The 22,770-nt window shown below is 34.1% G+C and overlaps 1 protein-coding gene across 1 annotated transcript; it reads right to left on the bottom strand.

The window, feature by feature from the left end:
- Positions 1-15,583: 15,583 nt before the first annotated feature.
- Positions 15,584-17,002, bottom strand: LOC111207153 (putative defensin-like protein 148). The gene is made up of 2 exons (XM_022704866.2): positions 16,406-17,002; positions 15,584-15,914 (listed from the first exon to the last, which is right to left on the bottom strand). Exons 1-2 carry the CDS (start codon positions 16,464-16,466, stop codon positions 15,709-15,711), a joined length of 267 nt encoding a protein of 88 aa, XP_022560587.1. The 5' UTR covers positions 16,467-17,002; the 3' UTR covers positions 15,584-15,708.
- Between the last annotated feature and the right edge of the window lie 5,768 nt (positions 17,003-22,770).

Raw genomic sequence — 22,770 nt, 5'->3', positions numbered from 1 at the left:
ATATTTTAATTAATATTATAAATCAAAATAAAAATATTTTCTATAGTTTTTAAAAATTTAAAACTAGAAATTTTTTAATATAGTTTTTATATTTATTATAATATTATATTTTTGATATTTTTATAATTATATAAAATATAAATATTGTTAATTTATTATTTAACCGCTGCTGCATTTGGTAGTTAACCAGTCATAAGTATCCCACAAACGCACTAATTTCTAACCGCAGAACCAGTCATGCAAATCTCTTAAAGCCGCTAGAAACCGCAACCACCCGCATCCGCAAACTCCCGCAACCGCAGCCGCTGCGTTTAATTTTTGCGGCTGACACAAATCACCGAAACCAAATAGGCAACATTGATTGTATAATGACAAAAGGGTATTAGGTTTTATGCTCTCGATTTGTCTACTATTGACTCTCCATAAGTGATTTTATTTTTTACCTCTATAAAATTGTGTTTTCGTTTTCGTCTATGTTTCATTGATATAAGTTTAGTTTCTTTTTTTTTAATTTATTCTATGAATACGGTGAATTACATAAGTATCAATTTAAGAAGATGGATATTTGTAAAAATTAGTTCCACTCCAGATACATATCGAAGAATCAAAATTTTGAAAAAAAATCACCGGTAAACTCTATTAACAGGTTAGAGTTCAAATCTAATATATCAAGCTGTTATAGAATATAAATGCAGACTCGAAATATAAATATCTGTTTAGTATATATTCACCAATTCGGTCTAAAAATCATATAATTCTACAATAACAAAATAAATTACCTATTTTATTAGCTTACGTTTTTGATGTTATGTTACTTAAGATTATACAAATAAAAAAATATAATACTTTACCATTCTAGTATATGTAAACCACATATAAAATAATAATTGTTTGATTTATTAAATGATAAACCGGAAAACTTATAATAAATAGTTTAAATTTCTCATTCTTCGAACAAACTCAAAAGGAAGTGATTGGAATCTTGTCATGATATTTCATTAAAATATTTTTAGTAATAAAAATCAGGATTAAATTATTTAATCTGAATGAAATAATATATACAGTGTTTCCAATATTAAAAATCACTTCGATTTGAAGAAGTGTGTTTCTGTGATTATCAGAATCAAATAAGATATTAAAGGTTTCCAATACTTTTTGTTAATTTACAATAACGTTTTTGGTAAATAAATCAAAACAATCATTTTATTTACTTTATATGGTATAAATTAAACTTTAGTGATATTAACATAGATATATAGTATGCTTTAATATAAATATTTATTATTAACATTTCCGACTCATATGTTTTTTTAACATTTGTATATTTGCCGTAGAAAAAATTTAAACCGTTAATCACAAAAAATTTAATGTGGGATTTTTTAATACAAATTTCAAAATTGATATATTAAGATCTCAATAATTTTTCACTACAAATTTTAAAATTACCATATTTATATAATTTTATATAGTATATAATTTATTTCAAATGATATCAATATATATATATATATATATATATATATATATAATATGAATATCTATTAATGTATATAATATGAATATCTATTAATGAGACTTCATATTCATACGATTTATCAAGGCTGGACGTTTTATCCGATACCTGAACCCGTATCTGAATCCAATCCAAAAATTCGAACTGAAGTAGCAAAATATCCGAACGGTTATTGGATTCGGAAAGATTGGATATCCGAACCTAAACGGGTAATATCCGAACCCGAACGGATATATATCCAACCATAAATATACTTAACTTTATATTTCTAGTTTACTTTTCTCATTTTATTCAAAATATTTATATTAATGATGCACATTGCTCAAAATTAGATAATATACCTATAATTATGGACAAAAACATTTTTTTCTCACTTAAAATACATATCAAACTCTTGTTTCTTGCATAAACAAAAGTTCATCTAAAATTTCAAAACAACAACTAATTAGTGTTTCTATTTTTAAAGTTTTATCTCCAAACCTATTAATAGTGTAATCTTTTAAAAATTAGAAAACCAGTTAAGTTAAAAGTATATTTTCAATTAAAAAAAACTTAAACAATAAATAATTTATTTATTTTTTCTTCAAAGTTTAAATATCTGAACCCGAACATAAAATACCCGAACCCGATCCGAAGTGTAGAAATACTCAAACGGGTTCAATGCCTTTATACTGAAATACCCGAAAAATCCTAAATACCTGATACGAACCCGAACGGGTATCTGAATGCTCACCCCTACGATATATGATCATTTGTATCTTGATTGAACAAAAAGAAGTTAAACCATTGATCATAAAAAAATTTATGTGGGACTTTTACCATTTTTAGTAATTGATAGTCGTTTTTTAAACTTCAAAATATAACATATAAGAAAAACTATAATTTTTTTATTATATGTTTAATGTGATTGTTTAATTTCTTTTAATAATATAAAATTAAACAAAAGAGAGAGATATATTATTTATAATCATTAATTGTCATATATATGTTAATAATATTAGGTAATTCCGTAGTTTTTATTTTAGGAAAGAAAAAATATTCTTTTGTACAATATCAATTAATTAATTTGATAGTTAGTTTAATAAAAAGCATTCGACTCGTGACCATTCTGGAAACAAAAGGAACAAATTGAAAATGAACGTAAAGGAATAAAATTGCAGAAATGAAAATGAATGGTTGTTCCTTCTCAAATTTAACAAGGAATACTTTTGTTCTTTATTTGTCTACAAAAAAGGAATAGTAGGGAATGAGAAGAAAAAATTATTCCTCTTGAATGGTGATATTTTTTAGGAACGTTAGGGAATGCATTATTCTTCGCCGTTCCCTGGTCACCATTCATAGTATATGTTTATATGGACCAACTTATTTTTCTAAGAATCATCTTCGTGATGACAAGTGGCTACGAAAACATGTTGTGATGCTCCATGATTAATATACAGGGGATTTAATGTTTCATGATTAAACTTTATTTTTCATTTTTAATTTCAATATCAAATTCCACATTAAAAACAATACTATATATATTTTTAAAATTTTTAAATACTTTAATTATTTGAAATTAACTAATTGTATCAAATTTAACTTTTATGTTTATATGTTCAAATTTTATTGTTTTATGTTTTTAATATGTATTTTAATATTTTTTATTTTAACTAATTTATATTTTAATTTATTTTGTTTAAAATATCATTTACAATTAAAATATATACTATTATATATGAAAATTACTGAATAAAATGATAAGTTTAATTCAAATAACATTTTTAATTCATTTATAATATTGATTTAGCTATGCTTTTAAATTTAAAATATATATTATCTTAATAAATTTTAATGACATTTTAATTCATTTATAAAATTTGTATCTAAACTACGATCATGGCTCTACCATTTTTCATATTCAGATAATTGGTAATAAGTGGTTTCAAGAACAACGAGTTAGTGAAGTTTCAACAAGTGGTAGAGGCCATAAAACCTCAAACCTCTCGCTACTGCCAGTCTCTCAAGGTTGATAGCTCGCTGATAGTACCTCCTCGCTTTAACCAGACGAGTTGGAAGATGAAGACAGAGAGTTGGACATAGAATAGAATGTCTAGTGACACCGAACATGATTTAAAGTTGGTGGAACTGTCGCTACTGCCAGTCTCTTATGATATTTTTTTTTGTTGGTGGTCAGGGCCAACCTTGGATATAGAAGTCATATTTGATTTTTTTTTTTTTGAAACACAGAAGTCATAGAAGTCATGAAACACATGCTTAGAAGTCAAATAACACTTGCTCAGATAAACTCCAATCATAACACTAATTTGGTGTTGAAATAACACTAAATTTAATATTTTATTGCTAAAAATTATTTTTCATTTTTAATCATAATATCAAATTTCACATCAAAAACAATACAGGACCGGGTTTTCTATTTAATATGTACATAGTTATAAATCAATATAATCTACGCATAAATTTTCTAATTTCTCTAAGTAGTTATCATAAAATTAGAAAATAAATTACTGGATCTTGAATAGATAATAAATTAAAAGAAAACATTTCAAATAATAGAAAAAAAACTTTTGGAAATGATACTATGTCAAAAGATATAATGATTCATCGTCGTTCCCATCTTAAACAAAATAAAAAATAAAACAATGTATGAGTTAAATAAAAGGCATCATGACAAAAGAAACATATATAGTGTATGCCACATTCAATTTTAAGGTTTCAGAAGTCATATTTTCTCCATCTTTTTGGCATTTTTCAAGAAGTACATTCTCAAGTTCATCATAATCTAGTCCAATTTCTCTATTTTCTTCCACAACCTAGAAATCAGTTTGATCATTGTCACAATTGTCAGTACTTACTTCTTTTTTTTTTCTTACAAGTGAAAACTCAAATCATATAGCGATTTTTTTTCTTACAAGTGAAAACTCAAATCATATAGCGATGAAAAAGTCAGAAGCTGAAATTGGTGTAAAAGTCAGAAGCTGAAATTGGTGTACAAGTGAAAACTCAAATCATATAGCGATGAAAAAGTCAGAAGCTGAAATTGGTGCAACGGACTATGGCTACGGAAATGCCATTGCTCTATCCTTAGCTAATTTGAACAATTCTTGTAGTGAAAGAGAAGACTTCTGGGTTTCATATTTTAGAGAGAATATTGAAAGAAACGATGGCTACTAATATTAAGTTAGTAAAACCCTAATCAAAATTAAAAACTCATCACATATGTGATTATTTTGTAAAACCGGGCTTTATTGTCGACCGGATCATTTATTTTATGGTTTTAAACTGGGGTTTACGGGTTTTATTAAATCCGGATTTTAGATCAAACCAAACTCAGCTTACTAAGCGAGTCACAATCGGACTGGTTCGACCGGCCAGTCCAGTCCGGTTTTCAAGACCTTGGTTGCTAGTCACCAAAACGAATCGACGAACCAATAAATATGTAATATATTGTTGATTATTGTCACACTCACGTCTGCTGAAATCCTAGAGCAAAACCAAAACTTAAAAAAAAAAAATTGAGATGATTTCCAAAATTGTTTATTTTAAAATAAAATAGAAACCTATATCAAATAAGTTAAGTTAACAAAACTAAAACATTATAAATAATTTAAATTCATATATAAATTAAAATAAAATAAAAATAATAATTAATTTATAAAATGCAAAACTTTCAAAAATTATAAGTAAATAAATTTAACTCTTGATTTTCAAATATTGGGCTATATACTAATTAAAATATTCGTAAATAACATATACTATATATAAATTGAAGGTATAAATAATTGAGAATGTTCACATAATATTTTTAAAACTTAAAAATATAATAAATCATCATTTTATTTACTATATAAAAATAATTCCAATATCAAATAAATAATAAATAAATCATTAAAATGTGTACTGAGGTTTTAATTGTGAATATTAAGAAGGCGGAAAGGGAGAAACAATTAACCGGTATGAAGGTAGCGAGAGCTTGTCCGGCAATCTCTCATTTGCTATTTGCCGACGATAGCCTTTTCTTTTGTAAGGCGAATATAGAAGAATGTCAAACTATTCTTAGGATTTTAAAAGAGTATGAGACTATTTCAGGGCAACAGATTAATTTTCGGAAATCCTCAATTCAATTTGGACACAAGATTGTAGAGTCCAGTCGGCAAGAGTTGAGAGATATTTTGGGTATTCAGAATCTAGGAGGAATGGGATCTTATCTTGGGTTACCCGAAAGCCTCGGGGGATCTAAGGTTCAAGTGTTTGGATTTGTTCAAGAACGCTTGAACAATAGGGTTAGTGGATGGACTTTTAGATATTTTACTAAAGGGGGGAAAGGAGGTGATCATTAAGTCGGTGGTTACGGCTCTGCCAAATCATGTCATGTCTGTTTATCGATTACCAAAAGCTACAGTTAAAAAATTAACGAGTGCAGTAGCTCAATTTTGGTGGAGTCCAGGAGGGAGCACAAAGGGTATGCATTGGAAATCATGGGATAAGTTATGCATCCCTAAGGATAATGGTGGTTTAGGTTTTAAGGATCTTATGGATTTTAACACGGCAATGCTTGGAAAGCAACTGTGGAGGCGGATTGAGAAGCCAAATACTCTTTTCTCGAGAGTTTTTAAAACATGGTACTATAGGAATGCTTCACCCCTTGAACCGATCTGATCTTATTCTCCGTCATATGGTTGGAGAAGTATGACTTCTGCTAGATCTCTGGTTTGTAAAGGACTAATGAAAAGGGTGGGAACAGGTTCATCTATTTCAGTATGGAATGATCCTTGGATCCCAGCCACTCGCCCGAGACCAGCAAACAAAAATCTTCATAATAGTTACCAATTTTTGATGAGTATGATGAAGAGATGATTGAAAGTTTGCTCATTTGTGAGGATGAATGTGATCTTCCATCTCCAAAATCTGATTTTATGTTTGATGATGAAGAGACTAATGAACTAACCTGTTTTGAACCGGAGCATCCGAGTAGTCTTGTTCTATTTTCACAGGATTTTAAGGAAGAACCATTCGACTACTCACATCAAGGACTGCTTCTTGGCACCAGGAGACCCATGGACGATGATCTAGGTCCCATATTTGATGAGGAAGACAAACCTGGTCCAACCTTTGAAGCGGAAGCACCAAGCGTAACATCCATCATCATGGAGAACCAACTTTGCTTTGATCCCGGCACAGCTCCTACACCTTTGTTCAAAGAGCACTGTAAGGAACTTTGTATCATCAGTTCTGTGCCTGATCTGTTTGATAAAGTCAGTTCCAATGACATAAAACTTTCTGGTCTTGATCATCTTGAAAAGTCATTTGAGCTTGATTTGCAACAACTAGTTTTCTGCTCTAGAAAATCGTTTGATTCATTTGTCTTCAAAGAAAATAGCTTTAGTCTGAGATCTTAGGGACATGAACTGATCACTGGAATTTTGTTTGCATCCTCATATGCTTTGGAAGATTTTATGGTTAGCACATTGCTGGAACAGAATTCACATAAAGTTGAAACCGATTTTTGTGGTGATTTTGTTTTGAAACCTGTCCATTCTTATTCTGAATCTGATCTTGAACTAAAAATTTTGTGTTCTGAATCTGATCAAGTTAGGCACGTTTTTGAAATGTTCTATGGTAGTTCATGCTTTGAAAATATTCTGATTTACAACACCTTCTTTGATAAACATGCTGAGCCTTGGATAAGAAATTCTCAATTTGAACTTAATCTTTTGTGTTCTAAATCTGAGAAACTTGCGCATGATTTGAATTTGTTCTTTAGGAACTGTGCTATCACGTGCCCTGACACCATTCTGGTGTACAAGACTTACTTTGATAGGCTTCATGATGATCTGAAACGTGTGCTACATGTTCTAGGGAAAGAAACTTTAGTTTATGATCTGAACAAGTACTTGTCTTGTACATATGATCCTGGTATTTTAATGTTTATTTTGAGTGTCCAGGATAAACAGGATCAGTCTCCAAGAGGTGTCAGGAACAGAAGCAGAGATCGTGCTTATCAGTTTAAGACTTGGAGATGCATGTACTCGAGGAAACCAACTTCAAAACTCCAAGGAAGTTTCTTTCCAAAATTTTCCTTCACTAAATTTTACATGATTTTTAAATTCTTTTTGTCTGATTCATTTCCTTTTGATACAGGTAAAATGGATTTGAGGTCAAATCCTTTTCAAGAGGGAGGGAATGATGTGCCTCGGATCATAGACCCGGGCCAGGATGATGCGACCATGGCTGAGCCAGATGATTCTTCAACAAAGGACAAACCAGGATGGATTAATGGTGAGGATATTGATCTAAAACCAGCTGATGAGACTGGGGACGAGCTGGAACCAGCTGAAGAGAGTATGCTTGAGCTGAAACCAGCTGAAGTGATAGTAGATGAGCTGGATGAGCTGAGTGAGCTATGTGATACTAGCTTGGAGCTGAATGAGCTAAGTGACACTGAAGATGGAGCTGGTTTAGTTGCTGGGCGAAATGAGTCTTTTTCAGCCCAAAGAAAAATTCATAACAAATTCAATTTGGGTCGGTTTTACACCAAATTCGACCAGACCTTTCCTCAGTCCATTTCAAGCCCATTCTCATCAAGAATGCCAAGAGGGAGTCAGCAAGGAAGTCTTGGTCGTGCATGGGAAAAAGAATTCAACAAAAATCATTAATTTCGGTCTTTAGTCAAAGTCTTCATTTCTAGTTTCTATGTCTTGTTTTTAGCACATTCTTCTTTGGATTTCTACAACTTGTAATCCTATATATAGGGCCTAAGAACCACGAAATAAGATAAGCTTTTTCCCCTTTTATTTGAGTTTATCTATTTGTTCTTTCTAGAACACTTCTTTGTTTCTTGGTGAGGTTATCTCCGAGTAAACAGCCTCTAATTCGTTGGACCTGTGCGTCATATCAGACAACGTTTAGAAATCCTTCTTTTGGTGGACTTGTGAGTCATATCAAGCACCAACTGAAGTCTGGTAGTATCATTGGGCCATCCGCAACCCATTGTGTCACCATTCAATCCATCAGTTCTCCCTTTTGGCGAGTTCATATCCCTTAAGTCCGATTGAGTGATCATTCCCTAATTTAGGGCGTATCAAGTGGTATCAGAGCCACTTTGGCTGGTTTGTTTTCTTTCCTCTTTCCTCTTCTCATCTCTCCACGTTTTTCTTTTTCTTATTTCTTGGATCCGGGCTGTTCATTTACTCCCTTGTGATCGCCTGTTATATAAAAAAAAAAAAACAAAAAAAAAAATCGATAAAAAAAAAAAAACAAAAAAAAAGAGTTTTGATTTGAATCACTTCTGAAGAGAAATCCAGGGGGAGTGGTGGAAGAGAAACCCCGCTGGCTGAAGAGAAACCCAGCCTTAGGACAGTTAAAGCGGATCCATATCAAAATTCTCTTAATCTTTCTTTCTCTTTTCTTTTCCCACAAAAGTTTGTTTTGGGTTTTGATTACTGAATTTTGACTGCCTATCATCCTTTGAACCAGTGGAAAGAACTCTGAGTGATCACCTAAAAATCGTGAGCTAGACATTTTGAGAGTGTGAGGATTTTTTTTTGCTAACTCTTTTGTTAAGTGTTTTCAGGATGTTTGGACTTCACAAGAAATCAAATCAGGCTTCAAAACTACAACAAGATGTTTATTATCCTTTTAAAACCGTGCTTGAAAAAAAGCACTTGATTTTTGGAGATAAGAAACATTTTTCTCCTAATGAGTTTGATTCTGTGCAGAAACAAAGAAACCAAAGAAAGAGGCAAAACAGGTTCGATGATGATGAGAAGAGGGTCAGAAATGGTGATCGTCCCTTCACCAAGGCCAAGAGAAGCAACTGTGATGTGCTTGACCGGAACGAGCTTCAGACTTATGCCAGCTTGGAAAAGATGTTGCATAAGGCGATTCATGTTGTCCGGCAACTTAAAAAGAAGGGAAACACCAACACTTCTTCTGCACCAAAACAGCAAAGTAATTCTTCTTCTCTTTCAAATTGTGATTTGAAAACTAATGTGTTGTCTTCTGATAAAAGCAAGGCTGTGAAACCCACAAGCAAAGCTCATTCTACCAGGTGCTTCAAATGCCATAGGATCGGTCATTATGCTAACAAGTGCCAAAACCAGAAACCGTTGGTGACTTTGGAGAATGAAAACGTTGAAACCGAGCCAGAAAAGGAAGAATTTTCAGATCCATTGCCAATTTTCGATGACTACACACATGAGCCAATGGCAGGTTTGAAATCTTGTGAACATAAGAAATTATTTTCTTCTCAATCTGAATCAGTTCCTGATGAATCTTGCTTGCAATTAACTGTTTTACAACCAGAGAATCCAAGTAATTTTGAATTAATTTATGAGTTTGAAAAGGATTCTGAAAACGTTTTGAACAAGGATGAATTTTCTGGTCCTTTGAATGCTCTTGGTATTGGTGCATATGACTTTGGTCTTGGAAGCTTTGTGTCAATGCAGGAAGGGCCAGATGAAGAACAAAACTGTGGTCATCAAGCAAACCAAGAAAGCTCTTCTTCCATTCAAAAACCGGACCAAACTCAAGGTGAGCAATGTTTTTATTATGATTCATTTGCTTATAACTCTTTTCCTTTTAATGTTCCAGATTTGAGGACAAATCTTTTTGAAGAGGAAGGGAATGATGCGCCCTTGAGTAGCACACCGGACAAAACAGACATGCATGGCTTGATCATGGAAAGCAGTAATGATATATGTTCATTGTTTGACTCATATCTTCCAACAAACGAGTTCTGTTCGCATGAAATCACTTGGAGAATGTTCTCAACTCAATTACGGAGCTCCTCGAAGAAGAATCAGATCAAACGGAGTTCAGATGTGGGAGTTATGCAATTTACAAATCAGGAGACCTTCAGTTCTCGCGAATTTGGGCCGTATGGATCGTCCAGCCCACATCTTGATCCTTACCGCGAATGAACCACTTGGTTCAGACGAACCTGGACGTTAGCCAAAGAGTCTCCTTGACCAGATCTGAGATCCAAGAGTTTTAATACATTGTCTTTAAATTTCTCATCTAGATTCAATTTACTAAGTTTGTCTTTAATACATTCTTAAGTCTTTTTCTATTCCTAAAGTAGTATAAATATGTAAACACTTTTCATAATAAAATCAGTCTAAGTTTGAGTTCATTTTTGTTGTTTATTTTCGATTCTTCTTTTCTCTGAGTGAGAGAGAGAGTTCTTAGCTAGTTCATCGGTTTGAACCGGCTTGTTGATTTGGTGGTCAGCCAATCATCTTTTGTGTCGTTTGGTGGTTAGCCAACACACCTTCATCGTTTCTTAGGTGGTGAGCCTTAGATCGTGGTATATCAAGAGTCATTCCGCATCTCTTGACGATCCATTCATTCCATTCCAGTTCCAGAAGTGCCATCGCCTTCTCGGTTCATATCAAACACCCGGCCAAAGCCATCCTTCCCGTTTTGGGCGTATCAACCTGGTATCAGAGCCACTTTGGCTGGTTTGTTTTCTTTCCTCTTTCATCTTCTCATCTCTCCACGTTTTTCTTTTTCTTATTTCTTGGATCCGGGCTGTTCATTTACTCCCTTGTGATCGCCTATTATATAAAAAAAAAAACAAAAAAAAAACCGATAAAAAAAAAAAGAGTTTTGGTTTGAATCACTTCTGAAGAGAAATCCAGGGGGAGTGGTGGAAGAGAAACCCTGCTGGCTGAAGAGAAACCCAGCCTTAGGACAGTTAAAGCGGATCCATATCAAAATTCTCTTCATCTTTCTTTCTCTTTTCTTTTCCCACAAAAGTTTGTTTTGGGTTTTGATTGCTGAATTTTGACTGCCTATCATCCTTTGAACCAGTGGAAAGAACTCTGAGTGATCACCTAAAAATCGTGAGCTAAACACTTTGAGAGTGTGAGGATTTTTTTTGCTAACTCTTTTGTTAAGTGTTTTCAGGATGTTTGGACTTCACAAGAAATCAAATCAGGCTTCAAAACTACAACAAGATGTTTATTATCCTTTTAAAACCGTGCTTGAAAAAAAGCAATTGATTTTTTGGAGATAAGAAACATTTTTCTCCTAATGAGTTTGATTCTGTGCAGAAACAAAGAAACCAAAGAAAGAGGCAAAACATGTTCGATGATGAAGAGAAGAGGGTCAGAAATGGTGATCGTCCCTTCACCAAAGCCAAGAGAAGCAACTGTGATGTGCTTGACCGGAACGAGCTTCAGACTTATGCCAGCTTGGAAAAGATGTTGCATAAGGCGATTCATGTTGTCCGGCAACTTAAAAAGAAGGGAACCACCAATACTTCTTCTGCACCAAAACAGCAAAGTAATTCTTCTTCTCTTTCAAATTGTGATTTGAAAACTAATGTGTTGTCTTCTGATAAAAGCAAGGCTGTGAAACCCACAAGCAAAGCTCATTCTACCAGGTGCTTCAAATGCCATAGGATCGGTCATTATGCTAACAAGTGCCAAAACCAGAAACCGTTGGTGACTTTGGAGAATGAAAACGTTGAAACCGAGCTAGAAAAGGAAGAATTTTCAGATCCATTGCCAATTTTCGATGACTACACACATGAGCCAATGGCAGGTTTGAAATCTTGTGAACATAAGAAATTATTTTCTTCTCAATCTGAATCAGTTCCTGATGAATCTTGCTTGCAATTAACTGTTTTACAACCAGAGAATCCAAGTAATTTTGAATTAATTTATGAGTTTGAAAAGGATTCTGAAAACGTTTTGAACAAGGATGAATTTTCTGGTCCTTTGAATGCTCTTGGTATTGGTGCATATGACTTTGGTCTTGGAAGCTTTGTGTCAATGCAGGAAGGGCCAGATGAAGAACAAAACTGTGGTCGTCAAGCAAACCAAGAAAGCTCTTCTTCCATTCAAAAACCGGACCAAACTCAAGGTGAGCAATGTTCTGATTATGATTCATTTGCTTATAACTCTTTTCCTTTTAATGTTCCAGATTTGAGGACAAATCTTTTTGAAGAGGAAGGGAATGATGCGCCCTTGAGTAGCACACCGGACAAAACAGACATGCATGGCTTGATCATGGAAAGCAGTAATGATATATGTTTATTGTTTGACTCATATCTTCCAACAAACGAGTCCTGTTCGCATGAAATCACTTGGAGAATGTTCTCAACTCAATTATGGAGCTCCTCGAAGAAGAATCAGATCAAACGGAGTTCAGATGTGGGAGTTATGCAATTTACAAATGAGGAGACCTTCTGTTCTCGCGAATTTGGGCCGTATGGATCGTCCAGCCCACATCTTGATCCTTACCGCGAATGAACCACTTGGTTCAGACGAACCTGGACGTTAGCCGAAGAGTCTCTTTGACCAGATCTGAGATCCAAGAGTTTTAATACATTGTCTTTAAATTTCTCATCTAGATTCAATTTACTAAGTTTGTCTTTAATACATTCTTAAGTCTTTTTCTATTCCTAAAGTAGTATAAATATGTAAACACTTCTCATAATAAAATCAGTCTAAGTTTGAGTTTATTTTTGTTTTTCTTCTTTTCTCTGAGTGAGAGAGAGAGTTCTTTAGCTAGTTCATTGGTGTGAACCGGCTTGTTGATTTGGTGGTCAGCCAATTCATCTTTGTGTGTTGTTTGGTGGTTAGCCAACACATTCATTCATTCTTGGGTGGTTAGCCTTAGATCGTGGGTATATCAAGAGCCATTCCGCATCTCTTGACGATCCTTTCAATCCATATCAGTTCCAGAAGTGTCGTTTGCCTTCTCGGATCATATCCAACACCCAGCTAAAGTGATCCTTCCCGATTTAGGGCGTATCACCAGATCTCACAGTGGATTCCCTCATTAATTTGGAATCCCGAACTTGGAATCTTGAGGCAATTAGGGCTTTGGTGGATCCTCATGATGCACAAATTATTGAAAGTATTCCTTTAAGTAGAAATCCGATGGACGACAGGAATGGATGGCATTTCACTAATAATGGAAAATATTCGGTCAAATCGGGATATCAATTGGAACGGGTTTATCCTGATAAAGAAAAACCACCAGAATTTTATGGACCTACAGTGGATACGTTAAAAGCTTGCTGTTGGGAAGTGCGGTGCCCGCCGAAGTTAAGACATTTCTTATGGCAACTCCTTTCAGGCTGTATAGCGGTAATGAAGAATCTTCAGGGGAGAGGAATACAAGGAGATATTTGTTGTACTCGATGTGGGGACCCGGAGGAATCAATAAATCATGTATTTTTTGAATGCTCTCTAGCACGTCAAGTATGGACATTATCTAAGATACCAACAAATCCAGACCTTTTTCCTACTTATTCATTTTTTGGTAACATGGATCATCTCTTTTGGAGAATTACTCCAAAGATGGACGATCACCAATTCGCGTGGATATTATGGTATATATGGAAAGGTCGAAACAATAAGGTGTTTAGTAATCTGGATATGGATCCAAGGGAAACACTTCGATTAGCAGAACTGGAATCAGCACTTTGGGCTGAAGCACAGATAGTCACTGATCAAACAAGGGAGAGCCAAGTACTGACCAGACACACATTAGAAGCTACAGGACGTTGGTGTTTTATAGATGGTTCATAGAAAGAAAAGGAACTATTTTCGGGACAAGGATGGTATAGTACCTTACCGGGTTTTGATGGTTTATTAGGGGCAAGAAATGTAAGGGCGTGTCTATCATCTCTTCACTCGGAGGTGGAGGCGTTGATTTGGGCAATGGAATGTATGAAGAACTTACGACAGTTTCAGGTTACGTTTGCAACGGACTGTTCTCAATTGGTGAAGATGGTTTCGGAACCAGAAGAATGGCCAGCATTTGAAAGCTACCTAGAAGATATTAAGCTTTTACGAAGAAGCTTCCACAACTCAGATATCATCTATGTACCTCGAACGGAGAACCTACGGGCGGACAGCTTGGCACGTAGTGCTAGGAAACAACCGTCTTTCGTCGTTCATATGGATGCGGAGTTGCCGATCTGGTTTACAGAGTCAATATGAGTCTGTAAATGTCTTGTTGTCAAAAAAAAAAATCATTAAAATGTAATTGACTCATATACAATATATATATACTAAATGTTTGGAAATTTACATAAATCTATACTATATAAAAATCGAGGCTATAAGCCATTAAAACATCCACATGATTTAAAACCACCAATCGTATTATGATAATTCATCATTTTACTATATAAAAGTTGAGACTATAAGTCATTGATGGCGTCTTCGTAGGATTTAAATCCACCAATCATAATATGACACGTCATTATATTAGTTTATTATTTATAAAAATGTCAATATTTTCAAAAACAATTATTTTAAAATAACCTAGAAACTTATATCAAATAAATTAAGTTAACAAAAGTAAAATATTATAATAAACTTAAATTCATATAAATTTTTTTTTTTTGAAATTTAACATAAAATAAAATACAAAATAATAATTAATTTTAAAAAATGCAAGAATTTTAAAAATTATAAGTAAATAAATTTAACTCATGATTTTCAAATATTAGGCTATATGCTAATGAAAATATTCGTAAATAACATATACTATATATAAGTTTAAGGTATAAATAATTGAGAATGTTCACATAATATTTTTAAAACTTCAAAAATATACTAAATCATCATTTTATTTACTATATACAAATTGAGGCTATAAACCACTGAAAATATATACAGAAGATTATAAACAACCAATCAAAATATGAAAAACATAACTTTAGGTTACTATCTTTTTAAATGATAAAATTTACAAATTGATTATTTCAATACAAGATGGTTCCAATATCAAATAACTAATAAATAAATCACTAAAATGAAATTGACTCATATATATATACTAAATATTTGAAAATTTAACATAAATCTATACTATATAAAATTTGAGGCTATAAACCGTTAAGAGGGCCTACATGATTTAAAACCATCAATCGTGTTATGACAAATCATCATTTTAGTTTATTATTTTCAAAAATATTAATATTTCCAAAATAATTTATTTCAAAGTAAAATGGAAACCAATATCAAAATAAGTTAAGTTAACAAAAATAAAACATTATAAAATAAACATACATATATTGCGTCATCGATAAATCTCACTTATATTACCATAATAAAATATTTATATTTTATTATTCAAGATTGAGAATTGTACATGTATTTAAGTTAGAAATTTATGTAAAATATTATTTTATTTTTGTAAAATATGATTTGAGATTTATTATCACTAAACTACATTTTGCAAGATCCCTTTATGACTTGCCATTCGCATGCACATTGCGCACGTCCTTTCATGCGACCACCATTTGAAATGTTGCAAAAAGATCTCATGAATCTTTGTTGATATCTCTTCGAACATGCAGATTCACACTCTTTTACTTCGCAACGGTCAGCGTGTACAATATTGAAACATTTATTTATAAGACTACATTCCACTCCTATTACAAAAACATAAATATTAGTTGGTGAAAAAATATAAAATATTGTACTTTTGTAAAAAAAAAAAATTAGTTTCAGTTTAATCTGATTTATTTGAAAATAGAACATAAGATTATAAATAAAAATATAGGATATATTAAATATTTGAAAATTTCATATAAATTTTCTTTAAAGTGTATGACATCAATATTGTATAACAATTTGTAATTCGAAGAAAAATATCTATATTAATGAGATAGAATGATTATTATCAAATGAATTTTATATATAAAATTATAAAGTACAAATTTAAAAAATATATTAACTAAATTTAAAAAATATTTTAGGTTGGTTTCCTAGATATAGTACAACAAATTTGAACTCATTTCTGTATTATATCAATATTTATTTTAACATAAAATAATTTTAAATAAATATTAAAATATTGAATTAAAATATATGTAATAAAAATATAATATAGTAAATGAGATTATTAAATGTAAATACATACCTAAGAGAAGGATTGAGAAGATGGCAAGAATAGTAAATGAAGGTAGAAAAGATTTCCCCATAGTAGAATATATAAATGGATTGGTATTTCTTAAAGTTTTAGAAAAGAAAGAAGAAGACGTATTAATATATATAATAAATTAGGTGTTTCTCAAAAATTTATAATCTGAGGTATGCAATACCTCATAGCCTTAATTATAGGACTTAGTTTGACTCAAGTTCATTTTTTCTCCAGTTACAAAAAAAGTTCATTTTTTCTTTATATTAAAGATAAAAATGTTAACCTCTAATTTGTTTATTTGATTTTGCTGAATAATTGTTTTTGGGGCTTCTACTCGTAAATCCTCTCTTATAGGAGAAACCATTAAAATTTCACTAAAATAGTAAAATAACAACAGAAATATCCATTTGTATTAAATAGCAAAAAAAATATTTTGAAGGATAGTTAGACCACCCACCCATCAATTAATTTTAACAAATAACCTCTTAATTACCTTCCGTTTAAAGTGGCGTCAAAGATTTTTGAAACAGTTAAATAAAAATGTTGTGTTCTGACTAAAAGAAAATTTTACATGTTTTTAATAATAAATGTTATTGCTTGTATTTGTGGGTGATCGATGCATAAACATATGGGTATAGACAGGTTCGGTTTTGAGTCTTTTGACCACATTCTCATGAAACAAATGTATATGACCTAATTGTTTTAAAGGTTTGTGGGGTTCACTTATTTTGTTTTTTTTTTTTTTTTTTGTCATCAAATACAGACTCATATTGACTCTGCGAACCAAGCTGGTAACACTGCATCCATGTGAACGACGAAATACAGTAGTTTTCTGGCACTGCGTGCTAGACTGTCCGCCCTAGAGTTCTCCGTTCTAGGTACATGAATGATCTTTGTGTTTCTGAAACTTCCCATCAAAACTTTTATGTCTTCCAAGTACACTTCAAATGCCGGCCATTCTTTTGGTTCTGAAACCATCTTCACCAATTAAGAACAATCTGTTGCAAACGTGACCTGAAACTGATGCAAATTCTTCATACACTCCATTGCCCATATTAAAGCCTCTATCTCCGCATGAAGAGGTGAGAGAGATGCCCGAACATTTCGTGTCCCCATTAGACCATCAAAACCCTCTAGGGTACTATACCAACCTTGTTCTGAATAAAGATCTTTATCCTTCCACGACCCATCTGTAAAACACCATCTCCCTTGAATAGATTGTACAGTCTTCACTTCTATTGGTTGTGTTCCTCGATGTGCATTTAGGAGTTGTGCTTCCGCCCAAAGTATTGACTCTGTTTCTGCTATTCTTAGTGTTTCACTCGGCTCAACATCGATATTACAAAAAACCTTATTATTTCTCCCCTTCCAGATATACCATAAAATCCATGCAAATTGATGATCGTCCATTTCTAGGCGTACCTTCCAGAAGAGATGATCCATATTTGTAAAGAGAGAACCAGTGGGAAAGTTATCCGGATGTGATGGTATCTTTGAGAGAGCCCAAATCTGACACGCTGGTGAGCATTCAAAGAACACATGATTTATGGATTCCTCGGGAGCTCCACAACGATCACAAGATATCTCCCCTTGCATCCCACTCGCCTTCAATTTTTTCTTAACCGCTATGCATCCTGAGATCAATTGCCATAAGAAGTGTCTCAGTTTCGGTGGACATTTCACTTTCCAACAGAATGCTTTCAATATATCTACATTGGGTCCATAAAGAACTAGTGGTTTTTCCTTATCCGGATAAACTCGTTCTACTTGGTATCCCGATTTTACCGTGTATCTTCCATTGTTAGTAAAGTGCCAGCCATCCCTATCCACCATCTGATTTCTACTCAGAGGAATACTTTCAATAATGTTCACATCATGGGGATCCACCAAATTCCTAATTGCCTGCGAATTCCAAGTTCGTGAGACTGGATCAATAAGAGAGTCCACTGTAAGGTCCAGAAAATTGTGTTGTTGATTTTTGTTTGTTGGTCTCGGGCGAGTGGTTGGGAGCCATGGATCATTCCATACATATATAGATGATCATGTTCCCACCCGTTTGATTAGTCCTTTGCTAACCAGAGATCTAGCTGATACAATACTCCTCTAGCCATATGACGGGGAGTATGAACGGATCGGTTCCAGGGGTGATGCATTCCTGTAATACCGTCCTTTGAAAACTCGAGAAAATAATGTATTTGGCTTTTCTATCAATCGCCATAGCTGTTTTGCAAGCATAGCCGTGTTAAAATCCGTAAGATCTTTGAAGCCTAAGCCCCCATCTTCCTTATTTATGCATAATTTATCCCGTGATTTTCAGTGCATACCTCTTGTGTTTCCCCCCGGACTCCACCAAAATTGTGCCACCGCACTTGTCAGCTTCTTTGATGTAGCTTTTGGTAACCTATAGACAGACATCACATGATTTGGTAAAGCTGTAACCACGGATTTGATAATCACCTCCTTTCCTCCTTTAGTAAAAAACTTGAAAGTCCAGCCATTTACCCTATTATTTAGACGATCCTGTACAAATCCAAAAACTTGTATTTTAGAGCCACCGAGACTTTCAGGAAGGCCAAGAAAAGATCCCATGCCTCCAATATTTTGTATTCCCAAAATATCCCTTAACTCTTGCCTACTAGTCTCCTCAATCTTATGTCCAAATTGTATGGACGATTTTTGGAAGTTGATCAGTTGGCCCGAAACCACTTCATATTCCTTTAAAATCCTGAGAATGGTTTGACATTCTTCCTTTTTTGCTTTACAAAAGAAGAGGCTATCATCTGCGAAAAGCAAATGAGATATTGCCGGGCTAGCTCTAGCCACCTTCATCCCCGTCAAATGTTTTCCTCTCTCAGCCTTTTTAATATTTGCAATCAAAGCCTCTGTGCACATGATGAATAAATAGGGTGATAAAGGATCTCCTTGACGTAGCCCTCTCTGTGGGATTATGAAACCTCGTGGTTGTCCGTTTAGTAGCACCCGATATTGTACTGATGATATGCACTCCATCATTAACTTAACCCAGTGAGGATCAAAACCCATCTTCTGCAATAGCGCCTGAATAAAGGCCCATTCCACCCTATCATACGCTTTGCTCATATCCGTTTTAATTGCCATATACTTGTTTTGACAAGACTTATTGGTCCTTAACCCATGAAACATCTCTTGCGCTATAAGAATATTATCCGATATCATCCGTCTTGCCACAAAGGCTGATTGCGTTTCCGATATAAGGTATGGAAGGCACACTCTTAGTCGCTGACATAATACTTTCGAGATAATTTTATACCCTACATTGCAAAGACTTATTGGCCGCAGTTCCGTCATCCTTATAGGTCTCTCCGTCTTCGGAATCATGCAAATATTGGTAACATTTAACCTTGAATCCATTTCACCTGTCACCAGAAAATTATTGACCATTGCAACTAGATCATCTTTGATGATGTGCCATGCATGTTGAAAAAACAAAGCTGTCATCCCATCCGGTCCTGGGGCTTTTTCTGGATGCATCATAAACAAAGCCTGACGAACTTCCTCCTCTGTTGCCATCCTGAGCAGTCTCTGGTTTGTCTGGTGAGTAATAGACGGTGTAATCTCATCTAAAAAATCATCAAATTCAGTTGGAGAGGTGGTGCTAAATAATCCCACAAAATAGTCTACTGCCACCTTCTCGACACCTTTTTCTTCTGTTATCCAATGACCATCCTCATCATGAAGCCCCACTATCCTATTACGGACTCGTCTTTGCTTTGTTAAGGCATGGTAGAATTTAGTATTAAGATCCCCAGATGAGTACCACATATTCCTACTTTTCTGATGCCAATATTCTTCTTCATCCTTATAGGCATCCTGTAATTTCTGAGAAACCTCCAAAATATCATCCTGAGACCTATTATTATCCATTTGAACCTCTTCTAAAGCTTGTTGAAGCTCATTAATTTTTTCCTTCCCATAAGGTGGATTGTTTTTCCTCCAAGCTGCAATTTCGTGCCGACAATTTGTGATTTTTGTAACAATATCCTCGGAGTGACCTTCATGCCTCTCTTTCCATCCTGAGACTAATGATTCCATAAATCCTTCTTGTCCAATCCACCGTTTGTCGAACCGAAATTGTCCTTTCTTCCTGTGAACTTTGTCTTCTATAAACGCCACTACTGGGCGATGATCCGATGCTACCATCCCAAGGTATTCTGTATATGAGCATGGGAATAGAGTGTGCCAATCTTCGTTCGCTAATGCACGATCTAACCGGCATCTGACCGTCACTGCCCCTTTTCCTTTTCCTCTCCTTGCTTGCCATGACATTTTATTCCCCCTAACAGGGAATTCCAATAGACCACTATTTCTGATCATATTATTAAACGGAACAAAGGAAGCTGCACTTCTTAGCGACCCGCCATCCTTCTCGTGGTTCCCAGTTATTTCATTCAGATCTCCAATAATAAACCAAGGTTTGGATCTAGCTAACCCGTATCGAGTCAACCGTTCCCATACCTGTTCCCTCATCTTTGGAACCGGATCGCCGTAAACAAAAGTCAGAAAAACCGTTTTCCCAAGAGCAACCGCTTCAACATCTATCACCCGTTTACTGGTATATAAAATCTTGATTTGAAATTCATTATTGTAGTAAAGCGCTAAACCCCCACTCCTACCCTCTGGATCCACAGTAACCAAATTGTCATAGCCAAAATGTGCTTGAAATCCTTCCACAAACTCAAAATCTTGTTTTGTCTCAGACAGAAATAAAAAATCTGGTTTGTGTTTGTGTCATATTTCTCGAAGATAACTTATAGTCCAATGACTTCCCATTCCTCCACAATTCCAACTTAATACTCTCATTAAAAAAATAATGGGGAACTCCGTAGAGCTGGGAGAAAATGGGTTTGATGATACCCAAGAATATGCACGCTTAAAACCTGAGATTTCCAACTTATTCCGAAAATAATTACTGTACCAAAAAAGCTCGAAGAAAATACAAGCCCCCTTGCGTTACCAAATCTATTCAACTTACTGGGCCAACAAAAGGACAGCCAACGTACATTTTGATATCTTGATAATTTTCCACGAATTTTCCATTGAACCCAACCCAAGAATTTACGATATGAACCAAACAGCCATTTCTTAATAAATAGCACCAAAAAATACCACACCATCTCATATCTTGGCATGTCCATTGCCTTGTCAGGTAAGCAATAATACACCCATACCAGTACCAAATGATTTAGAGATAAAGTGATACCACGACCAGACATTATTAATCTCATGTTAGGCCAGATCAAAATCAACTCATCCATCTCATCTTCCCACCATAAGTGATTAAGCACCCATATCAAAAAAACAATTATATAGTTGCAAAACACATGTTACAAACTTGATTCGAGAGTCCCCAAACCCCCACAAAATCACATACCACCATACATATTGCATACAGAATTCTATCAACCGTAATTTATATCTAGCAAATATTGTTATTCCCTGCATCCAGAAAACCAAAAAGCTCCATTCTTTTGTTCCTATAAGAATCCTGAAACCTGAGAAAATGCCAACGTAAATGCAACCCTTTAAACTCCAGCCATATTTTGCGTCAACCACACAATCAATAAGTCCTATATAGACCCCCATATATTTCCATTGTGACCTCCTTGTACTGGCCATAACTACAATATCGCAACCCCATTCCTTCCTTGGTGAGTATTGCGACCTGAGATGAGAATAAATATAAATAAAACTGCTCTGCATAAGGATTAAAACTCCCAGCCCATTCCATCGTTCCCAAGCCTTATGCAATTCTGAATTACACAGTCTCCTGATAACAAATTCTAATCGAACCTGTGAATCAACTGTGGTAATCATCTCCACCATCCCTGTGAATTCTCGGGATTTCGTTTTGATGATAATCGAAATCGTACTCCATTTTATTACTCAAACCGGCCAAAAGATCCCAAAGTTCCCTTTTCCTGAAACCCAATCAAATCGCGTGAGATTTGAAGAAAATCTCCATTCCGATAACTCCTGATTTTTTCCTTGCTGACCTTCTGCTCCAATCCGTATCTCGTCTCCGATTCCAGGATCCCATCGTCGTGTAGGCATCGAAACCCTTTACATTTTCTATTTGTATAAACTAATAATTATGTATAAAATATTAAAACAGTCTTCAATGAGAGATCAAATGACGACTAATTGACGCATTAGGGTTAGGTGAAATCCACTTACTTATTTTGTTATTGTTGTTAATATAATGTTCTAAAAAATGGGAAGCGGCGAAAGTTGTGGAGTTTCTTGTTTATAAAACAGAAACAACTAAATCTTAAATATTGTTTTCCTGTATTTTTGCACAAAAAAGTAAGTAAAATATAACAATAGGC

This window comes from Brassica napus, chromosome C2 (genome assembly GCF_020379485.1).
Source record: "Brassica napus cultivar Da-Ae chromosome C2, Da-Ae, whole genome shotgun sequence".
Lineage (NCBI taxonomy): Eukaryota > Viridiplantae > Streptophyta > Magnoliopsida > Brassicales > Brassicaceae > Brassica > Brassica napus.
The sequence above is the reverse complement of the archived record's forward strand: the minus strand, read 5'-3'. Positions and strand labels throughout refer to the sequence as shown.